Below are 10,000 nucleotides of genomic sequence, written 5' to 3'. Positions count from 1 at the left end.
ACAATGGTGCGCTAGTTGCATCTAGAAGGTGTTTTTGGATTCACTTTGTTGTATTCTCGGTTGCTGGATGGCTGTTGTTCTTGGTCATTGCCCTCTATATCTTTTATGGTTTTGCAGTTGCTAAAATATAGTCTCTAGAGTTGTGGAAGTGTAGAAACGATGAGCTTAACTGAAGTATTGACATTTGAGTACTTTGCTATTTGTGATTAAAGGTGCCTGCTCACGTTTCACCGCGCACGCGCAGACACACCCACGCAAACTTGAAAACGTGCTTTTATACACACTTTTATTCATTTAACAGTTTAAGATAACATGCTGTTGAACGACAAACCGATTTCTCGACCTTCTCCTTGTTGCACGTGACCCAAAAATAGGTGGAGCACAGAGCTCGCACTAGCGCGATATCATTCGGACTATCTTTTACCAGTCTACACACACACACACACACACACACACACACACACACACACACACACACACACACACACACACACACACACACACACACACACATTAATACAACGCCACACAACATTCGCAGTTGCACTACTACATTACCAATCGACAACTAAAAACGTACCGCCGATCTTTAGTATGCAGTTTCACGTGCTCAAAGAATTAATCTAATTAAGGTGCCACAATTCACGCTTGCGCAATCTATAGCTCAGTAAATCATACGATGGCCGATGCTCCTCCCCAGTATGTCGATCGCCGAGGCGCTCGCTTTCCACAGCAAAATTACGTGCAGTACCAACCACAACTTGCAACAGTCATTAATCAGGTTCTTCAAATCGCAATGATAAAGTCTCATTACTATATTACTACAATTATTTGCAATCTCTCTAGAATCCAAGCCAACCGAACGAGCATTATGTTTTTTCGCTCTTTACCTGTCTTTGCCTTTGTTCTCCACTCGGACTTATGGCCATTTTGTTGTCTCAGAGAGTAAGTTGCGAACACTGGCGAGTTTGGCTCCGCCTCTAAATGCCTTCTTAGGTTCGTGAATGCAAGCGATTGGGTGAGTACTCTGAAGCGATGCGTGTGTCTAAGTTTGCTCGAAGGTTGAACATCGCAGCTGTCGTCGTCACTGTGATTACAATCATCTCGTTGCTTGTCCTAATTATAGTGCGTGTCAGCAAGTAGAAGGTAGCTATACGCTCGTGGGATGCTATAGTATACTATGACAACAACTATAGTGAAACGATGGTTTTGAATGATGCAAGTATATTTAGATCAAACTGTTGTTAGAGTTTGATTACAAGTTTGAAAGTATCAGAATTTGTGTTGATTGGTAATTGCGTGCTTCCTCTATGCTGTACTCAGAATAATTTGATTGTCGTTTTCATAATTGATGTTATTCACACTTTCTGAGTGTTTGATAAATGATTGATTTGCATTGGTGTGTGTGTGTGTGTGTGTGTGTGTGTGTGTGTGTGTGTGTGTGTGTGTGTGTGTGTGTGTGTGTGTGTGTGCGCGCGCGTGCGTGTGTATATGGTTGAGATCGTGTTTGCTTGCGTTTGTATTGCTCGCTATGTGTGTGCTTGCTATCACGCGTTTAAACTACACGCGCAAACGCACACACACACACACACACACACACACACACACACACACACACACACACACACTCACACACACACACACACACACACACACACACACATGTACACACACACACACACACACACACACACACACACACACACACACACACACACACACACACACACACATTCACACAAACACACACACATTTACAATTGATTGACACAGATATCGACGCTTGCATGCAATCTTAGTTGATACTGTGAATCAAGTGATACATCTCACACATGCGCAATCCTACTCAGTAACAGCACGATGGACGATGCTCCTCCCCAGCCTGTTGATCACGGCAGCGTGTATACGCCACCAGCTAACATTTCTTCCCCCCAGCAAAATTACGTGCAGTACACGTACCGACCACTAGCTGCAACAGCTATTGATCAGGTTAGTCAAATCGAGTTACAAGAGTCTCGTACTGTATCAATTCTTGTGATCTCTAGAGGCTAATCCAACCAAAAGACTACTTTGTTCTTTCGCTTCTCACCACATTCTTCTGTTGCTTTCCACTCGGATGTATAGCTCTAATGTTGTCTACAAGAGTAAGTTGTGAAAGCAGCATGTCTCTAACGAGTCTGGCTCCTCCTCTTCATTTGTACACGTAACTACTACCTTGTTAGGTTCGCGAGTGCAAACGCCTGGGAGAGTATGGTGATGCGGTGTCTGCGTCCAAGTTTGCTCTAAGATTTAATATCGCTGCTATCATTAGCGGTGTAATTTTCATCACCGTGATAATCGTTGTAATTGAAGTGATTACGTAGCAATTTCATGGTCGTTGGTTGATAGCTACTGAGGAAATACAGAAGTTGAATGATGGAAGTATCTAGAGAAGCATATCGGAATTTGATTAAAACTTTGGAAGTATCAGGATTTGTGTTGATTGGCAATTTTCCGCTTATTATAAATATACCTAGAACAGACTCGTTGGAAGCATTTCAAAAGTAGTCCGGCCTAAAGTGCGCTAAGAAGACTTGGTCCCAGTATAGCGCGCCAAACGAGCAGTCACGCTTATTCTAGTATACTTCTTAATGTATTTACACAATTAGCAAATAATTACTCTCACTTACCAACAATATTAATTATGTAATACGTGGGTAAACGCAATTTCCCCAAGACTGCAAAAATGCACGTTACTTCTGTTTTAACATAATTAAAAATATCTTAGATATTGAATCACTATTTGAAATAGGAAGTTTCCAGCAATTGTCGACTGTCGAAAGAACAGGTTTTAAGATGGTTGGGCAAAACCAGACCCAACAGCATTGGAGCGAAAATAAATATGTCGTCGTCATTAGCATCATCCATCATATTCTATGCATTAGTAATTGTTATCTTGTTTGCAAATGATCTGTAATGATTACAAAGGTGAGTATACATTATTTCATATAAGTTTTTATAGCAAACAGATTATGCTTATTTTATATTGTTTATACACACATATATTTTGCCGTCAATCTGATTATATAGTGTTTATTTGTTAATATATCTTTTGCAGTAGTAGTTGTAAAATATAATTAAATTATTATTATTTGAGTACTTTTCACTATTCTAATTTTATTATTAATTGTTTATTAATTAACACAAACAGAAAATAAATTTGCAATAAATAGTACACAATTTGTTGTATGCAGTGCATGCAACATTGTCTAAAAATTGACGCCTACAAGATAGTTCAATCAATGCAGATACCAACGTAGTGTGCGTAGGACAATAGAGATTTTTGAAAAAATTAAAAATTGTTCAACCGCAATGAAAAATAATTCTAAGTCAGCATACTTAATTGCCATTCTGGACTCCAATTTATTTAGAGCTGATTTGTGCCGAGAAGACAACGTTCAGCTAACGACGTTCAAAACTGAGGCTCCCTTTTAATAAACGGTACATGTTACTGCCCGAAAGGTGCTCAAAATTTTAACACTTCGTTTATGTCCAAATAAATGGTTGTACCATGTCCATTGAGTCTGTGACTCAACAGCTGCGCTGTAGCCTTGTACTACCAGACCACTGCAAATTAGCCATTCACACTTAGACGAAGTCCAGGATGTCAACGAGTTTATTGCGCAGTAATTGTTCAGAGCGATGGCAGAGCTTTCCGAGTCTATCGAGTTACAGCCCATCACATATCAGCCACCGAACCACGATCTCGATGATTACTCCCAACATGTCTCCACAGGTTATCTACCAACTACCGTCCCCAGTCAGGTTTAGATGTTGCTATATATAGACTACTATTACGTACCCGACAACGTGTTTCTGATCTATAGGTGACAGACTATCTGCCACTGTCTCTGTGTACCATGATGTACTGCTGCTTTCCAATTGGGCTATTTGCTCTCCTGTACTCAATTAGGGTAATAATATCAACATCAATTTTTAGCGTTACCTTTTGCGAGTGAGTGTGCGGGGAAATAAGCCACGCCCCTTACCCACACGGCATCCCTACTGCTATCTATCTCTATCAGGCCTGTACTCATAACGTAGTAAGAGTTGAAAATTAATATTAATTACTTAATGAATTGGTCGTGCTTAGTACTAAGTTTTTCGACAAGTTGTAAATAGAACCAGACACTAAACTATGCTATCCTGAATGCCTTGACGATGGACTGTAGTGACGTCATCAAAATGTAAATATATTAAGTATTTTATTTAGGTATTCCTTATCTCGGAAGTCCTAGAAATCAAAGATTGACGAAAGAATAAAATTTGAAAAGTAGTGGAGTTGAAATCCAGCCAATCCTACGAGTGACTACGGGCCTGCCTATGTCTTTGTTGTGCTCGCGATCTACGTCAATTCTTTCGCGTTTCTGTATGTAGTGACTTTGTAGCTCTCTAGCCGGTATATCAATTTTCTAGGTTCGAGAGGCCAATTTGCTTGGTGACCAAACTCGAGCGCAGCGAGCATCTCGTATTGCCTGTGTACTAAACATCTTGTCAGTTGTTTTCGCTGGAATTACTGTTGGAGCGATTGTGCTTACAGTAGCGTTTTGCAGCCTTGAACACTCGAATTGTTGAACTGGAAGGGAAAGTTGCATTCTAGTTGATGTTGAGTGATTTGCTGTTGAGTTTAGAGTATAGCTACCAAAGTCTGATATATGTTTTACAGGTATATCTGCTTTTTAGCAGCAACTTTACTGTATAAATATAGTGGTTAGCTTAGCGATCAAATAGTACAATTTGTGAAATATTGTTGTATCACATAGTTGCAAGCAAGTGTTCTCCCTTCATACAACAAACCACCGTTTAGTAGCTACCCTGGTGTTAGTTGTGTGTGTGTGTGTGTGTGTGTGTGTGTGTGTGTGTATGTGTGTGTGTGTGTGTGTGTGTGTGTGTGTGTGTGTGTGTGTGTGTGTGTGTGTGTGTGTGTGTGAATGTGCAGCTAAAATTAGCTATTTCTTGTGTATTACGTTTAGGTCTACAGCATACTTTTCTTTACAGTGTAGTTACTGTAGCTGTTACTCTAGTAAGTTTTCACTACAGTTATTCTTAATACACGTAATTCCAAGTAGTAAGTATTGGTGAAATGTATACATCATTTCTGTTGCTTATACAATTTAAAAATTAGAGACGAAAACGGAGGCGTTTGGTCACGTGATTAATATTAATTATTCTATTCCGTGCACACCATTCTTTACTCTCTACTCATTCCACTTGTCTCTTGTGCTTTCTATCTGGCAATACTTCTGTTTTAATGCACCTGCAAACGATTAAATCCTAGAGACAAGATTAGAACAGGAAGCTAGTTTGTACACGTGTAGGTCTACGCTTTGGTTTTCTCTTTTGATAGTGATAACGAGCGTACATATATCACACTTCGCTGGCTAATAGTACACAAGTCATAGACTTGAGATATTTGACAAGACATCATGGAAAAACCTGGAGTGCCCTGATTGCAAACGCCAAACATCGACGCAGTACATACTCTAAATCGCGTCTAGTGACGCTTCTTGCGATTGTCTGGTCGAAGCGGTCTGTTGTTTGAGATAAATTAATGCTAACTGCAATGCAATTAGGGCTTGAAGCCCATTGCATTCATTGGAAAGCAGTCAAAGAGTTTGCCTATCCACCATTTTGAGTTATGGTTACACCCAGAGCGGAATACAAGGAAATTTTTTTGTCAGAACAAACAGGTTGCCAAAGTCACGCCCATTTAGACCACGGCCATTCTAACAAATTTTTACCCGCAAACAACAATTTATTTCTATTATTTGACATTTAAACAAAGCATGACAATAACCAGAACAACTTTGAGACAACATACCTGCAAAGCAATCTTTTATTGCGTTACAATAAAGTGAAAAAATTATGGAACCTCAAAAGACAAGCTTGGAAGTGCACTATAATTATGTGAGACAATAGCAAAACATTAACAGGGAAACCTAGCACAACAATGTGCAAAATTGTATTCAGTCAGACCTTCTGGAGAACTATTTGTAGACGCGGTCCTAGAGGATTATGCCACATGTCCCAGTCATCTAAACTAAAGCTGCTAGTGCTATCGTCTTGGGTCAACACTCCAGTTTTCCTTGCTCAGTATTGCTTTCTGAAACCTTGATTAGGACAGCAGTTGGTCTTGCATCGTTCCCACCACTGCCGAATAGCGGCGTCAGCGTGAAAGTCTTGAAGTGATGGTGTTTGGTCCTTCATGGTATACTTCCATAAGGTCAGACAAAATGGTGTTGCTCATGCTGGTGTGCCGGTCTTTCTTGATCAGTTTCAGCGATGAAAACATCCTTTCAACATGTGTGGTAGCTAAGGGGAGACTAATACTATGTCTGGACAGGTGTGAACTATGTACCACACAGACTCATGGCACACCTTGCTGATGTGCAGATATTTTCTAGCATAATGGACTACCTCCTCAACATGAAGAGCAAGAATATTAACCCCTTTGCTTCCTAATGGTTTGGCAAAATGAACAGCAAGAGTTTTTACAGCTTCTCTAACCTCTGCATTATCATCAACGTGTAGTTATGTCTTCACTATTTTACTCAGAAGTTTGAACATTAGGTTTTCTTTGCCATGTTTGGGTGTCAAGAAAGGCAATTATATGACAAAGAAGTTTTGGTGTCACACTAACCTAGTCACTCCTTCATTTTATTATCAAGGCATACTAAATCGGTATTCACCTTTTCTGCAGGTACTTAGTGTGCTGACAGAATAGTCTGCCAAAAGGCTCTTTGAAAGAAACCGTTTAGGATCTTTTCAGAAGGACTGGAATTTTCAAAGAAACAGCAGTCACTGCTATTTGACAATGACAAGAAAGAAACATTCACAAATCAGGATGTTTGATTACCGTCTTGGGGACGATGATTCTACCAATTCATGTCCTCATTTGGTGCTGTGCTACACGCATTCTAGGTGAAAATTTGTATTTTGCGGCAACTGGTGTCTCAGTAACCCGTCTCACCACTTCACACAAAAGCATATATACTGTCTATGACCCCACGAGTGTAAACTTTGAAAATCTGTAATATCTCCGCTGTTTTTTGGACCTTCCTGATGATCTGGAATGGTTAGAAACCACAAGGTCGGTCATCTGTTTACTAAATTATTTAAGCCCTTCCTACAAAGGAAACCAAAAGATAACACGTTTTGCATATCAAGGACATATTAGCCAAGTACAAATGATTATTATCCAATTATCTAGTGAGATCAAGGGATCATCAACTGGAACCACTTAAGATAATTGGTGTAACATGCTCTAATAAGCACACCTGGTGTGACCTCTACCTCATTGCTCGCTTCCCAGTTCAGGCTTTCTGGGATAGTAGATATGTACCCCAAGAAAACATACTCTCTGATAGTGCACATAGTCTGACTTATGAGTGTCCGAATCATGCCATTTGGGTGTGACCGTTCCAGTAGCCAATGTCCGGACAACACAATATATGGCCGGACATGGACTTGTTTTGACCGAACAATGTCCGGTGTCAAGGCGTTATATTCCTCTCTGGTTACACCTACTCAAAAACAACGTTAGCTTGGTTTACAAATTATAGACCAGTTGCACTCACGTGAGCTAAACTGATCACCACACTCATAGGAACATCCGGGACATTTTCAATAAGGTACAGGCCTGTTTTTCTCGGTTATCGCGACAGATTGTTAGATTCCGGCAGCCATCGTCGCTAAAATGCTAAATTGCAGTACGCTGATGGTCGAGACATTTACGAAAATTTTCCTCAGCTAGTTGTCCGAGGACGTCGACTTTTGGTCGCAACGACAACCTGCATCCACGCCGGAAGAATTTTTTCTCTGAAAGCAAACTTTCATTAAAATCGGAATACTGTATGTTGTTGCCAGTTCCTCCTGAAGACAGTACAACGGTTTCTTTAGCCTGTCAACATCTTCACTACTAGGTCTACATGCATGCTATCGCTCCCGTAAACTACATTGTCATCAGTTTCAATGTCACCTGTAATTTCCCTTGCACATGCATTGCAATCAAGTGGAGGAACGGTTTTGGCATCTTCTTCTAATCGCAGTCTCTTGCATCCTTTTGCTGTACTTGTTCGTACTGTGTGTATGCTTGTCGTCAATCAATGCCTTGACGAATATCGTAGTTTTTGTCTAGGAAATTAGTCCAGATTCGTTTGGTCGTCCGTTGCAGAAGACTTTACGCTTACGACGTGATCGGAACAGATGGGTGTGTACTACAACCTGATCAGTTTCATGTCTCTTCTGTTGATAGAAGTTATCCACGCCCTCGTCGCCGTTCGGCTAGTTTTGAAAATTTATCGCCTTTGACCGTCACTATCGCTGGCAAACAAATGAAACTAATGTCTCTGCCACGATATGCACGGTTGCCGCAACCCACAACAGCACACAGGTTTTTATTGCAATAATACAGATTCAATTGTCCTTCAGCACGTGCGCACGTGAGTAGGTTTACGCCTTCTGCAACCGGTCAATACAAAAGATCACACGTCTCTTCTCGTCGCTTCGCGTCGAGTCGCGTCGCGTCTGAATAGAAACAAATCCTATGTCGGAAACGGCCTCCTTTGACGCGACGCGACGTGGGTGTATTGAAACCAGATCTAGGTTGCACTTGCGCAAACAGCTTGACCAGTGACGTCAATCTTAGACAAAGTCCAGGATGTGCACGAGTCTATTGCGCAGTAATTGTTCAGAGCGATGGCAGAGCTTACCAAGTCTATCGAGTTACAGCCCATCACATCTCAGCCACCGAACCAAGATCTCGATGATTTCTCCCAGCATGTCTCCCCTGGTTATCCAGAACTACCAACTACCGTCCCCAGACAAGTTCAGATGTTGCTATATATAGACTACTATTACGTACCCGACAACGTGTTTCTGATCTATAGGTGACAGACTATCTGCCACTGTCTCTGTGTACCATGATGTACTGCTTCTTTCCAATAGGGCTAATTGCTCTCCTGTACTCAATGAGGGTAATAATATCAACATCTATTTTTAGCATAAACTTTTGTGAATGAGTGATGTGGGGAAATAAGCCACGCTTCTTACCCACACGTTATTTTTACTGTTATCTCTATCAGGTCTGTAGTCATTAAGTAGTAGAGTTGAAAATTAATATTATTTACTTAGTGAATTGGTGGTGCTTAGTACAAACTTTTGCGACAAGTTGCAAATAGAACTAGACACTAAGCTATGCTATTCTGAATGCCTTGATGATGGACTGAGGTGACGTCATCAAAAAGTAAATATATAAAATATACTTTATTTAGGTATATTTTATCTCGGAAGTCTTAGAAATCAAAGACTGACGAAAGTACAAATTTTGAAAAGTAGTGGAGTTGAAATCCAGCCAATCCTACGAGTGACTACGGGCCTGCCTATGTCTTTGTTGTGCTCGCGATCTACGTCTGTTCTTTCACGTTTATCTATGTAGTGACTTTGTAGCTCTCTAGGCGGTGTTTCAATTTTCTAGGTTCGCGAGGCCAATTTGCTTGGTGACCATACTCGAGCGCAGCGAGCATCTCGTATTGCCTGTGTACTGAACATCTTGGCAGTTATTTTCGCTGGGATCACTCTTGTAGCTATTTCGATTTCAATAATGGCTTGCATCAGTGAATATTCGAGTTGTTGAATGGAATTGAAAGCTGCATTCTCGTTGAGATTATGTAATTTGCTGTCTAGTTTAGAGTATAGCTAACAAAATCTGATATATATAAGTTTTGCAGGTATATCTGATTTTTAGCAGTCACTTTACTGTATACATATCATAAATCCTAAATCTTAAATCCTAAATATTATGAGCTGCCTCTCAGAGGACACTCCTCAGCTGCTAAGCTGGGCCCAGTGAGCTCCTAGGAAAACTGTGGGTCTGTGCTAGCAAACTCCTTGAGCAGGGCCAATCACTCGCAGAATCGATATCACTGAATTGTGAAGCCAACTGTGGTGTGAGCACCCAAAG

At 40.7% G+C, this 10,000-nt stretch overlaps 4 protein-coding genes across 5 annotated transcripts in view; all 4 read left to right on the top strand.

Moving 5' to 3' along the window:
- The window catches only part of LOC134193300 (uncharacterized), a 657-nt gene extending 429 nt beyond the window's left edge, over positions 1–228 (top strand). For both annotated transcript variants that reach the window (XM_062662126.1, XM_062662125.1), the window contains exon 3: positions 1–228. This exon is cut by the window's left edge and continues 28 nt beyond it. In XM_062662126.1, coding sequence (XP_062518110.1) covers positions 1–131 — 131 coding nt within the window. In that variant the 3' untranslated portion in view covers positions 132–228.
- Positions 229–675: 447 nt separating this feature from the next.
- LOC134193366 (uncharacterized) lies at positions 676–1,356 on the top strand. Its single transcript, XM_062662201.1, has 3 exons — positions 676–781; positions 847–945; positions 997–1,356. Exons 1-3 carry the CDS (start codon positions 680–682, stop codon positions 1,141–1,143), a joined length of 348 nt encoding a protein of 115 aa, XP_062518185.1. The 5' UTR covers positions 676–679; the 3' UTR covers positions 1,144–1,356.
- Positions 1,357–1,848: 492 nt separating this feature from the next.
- Positions 1,849–2,529, top strand: LOC134193404 (proline rich transmembrane protein 1B-like). Its single transcript, XM_062662239.1, has 3 exons — positions 1,849–1,989; positions 2,046–2,144; positions 2,223–2,529. The coding sequence occupies exons 1-3, from the start codon at positions 1,861–1,863 to the stop codon at positions 2,361–2,363; spliced, it is 369 nt and encodes a 122-aa protein (XP_062518223.1). The 5' UTR covers positions 1,849–1,860; the 3' UTR covers positions 2,364–2,529.
- A 6,173-nt stretch (positions 2,530–8,702) lies between these two features.
- LOC134193282 (proline-rich transmembrane protein 1-like) overlaps positions 8,703–10,000 on the top strand; it is a 1,668-nt gene continuing 370 nt past the window's right edge. The window contains exons 1-3 of the mRNA XM_062662108.1: positions 8,703–8,865; positions 8,928–9,014; positions 9,515–10,000. The exon at positions 9,515–10,000 is cut by the window's right edge and continues 370 nt beyond it. Coding sequence (XP_062518092.1) covers positions 8,737–8,865; positions 8,928–9,014; positions 9,515–9,673 — 375 coding nt within the window. The 5' untranslated portion in view covers positions 8,703–8,736 and the 3' untranslated portion in view covers positions 9,674–10,000. The remainder of the gene's footprint in view (positions 8,866–8,927; positions 9,015–9,514) is intronic.

The sequence above is a fragment of the Corticium candelabrum genome, chromosome 17 (genome assembly GCF_963422355.1).
Source record: "Corticium candelabrum chromosome 17, ooCorCand1.1, whole genome shotgun sequence".
NCBI classification, from domain to species: domain Eukaryota; kingdom Metazoa; phylum Porifera; class Homoscleromorpha; order Homosclerophorida; family Plakinidae; genus Corticium; species Corticium candelabrum.
This window is presented reverse-complemented; position numbering and strand designations above follow the sequence as displayed.

Coding starts and splice junctions, on each gene's coding strand:
- LOC134193404 (XM_062662239.1), top strand. CDS start 1,861: ATGGACGATGCTCCTCCCCAGCCTGTTGATCACGGCAGCGTGTATACG. Junction 1,990..2,045: donor CTGCAACAGCTATTGATCAG/GTTAGTCAAATC, acceptor TGTGATCTCTAG/AGGCTAATCCAACCAAAAGA. Junction 2,145..2,222: donor CTCTAATGTTGTCTACAAGA/GTAAGTTGTGAA, acceptor CTACCTTGTTAG/GTTCGCGAGTGCAAACGCCT.
- LOC134193366 (XM_062662201.1), top strand. CDS start 680: ATGGCCGATGCTCCTCCCCAGTATGTCGATCGCCGAGGCGCTCGCTTT. Junction 782..846: donor TTGCAACAGTCATTAATCAG/GTTCTTCAAATC, acceptor CAATCTCTCTAG/AATCCAAGCCAACCGAACGA. Junction 946..996: donor CCATTTTGTTGTCTCAGAGA/GTAAGTTGCGAA, acceptor ATGCCTTCTTAG/GTTCGTGAATGCAAGCGATT.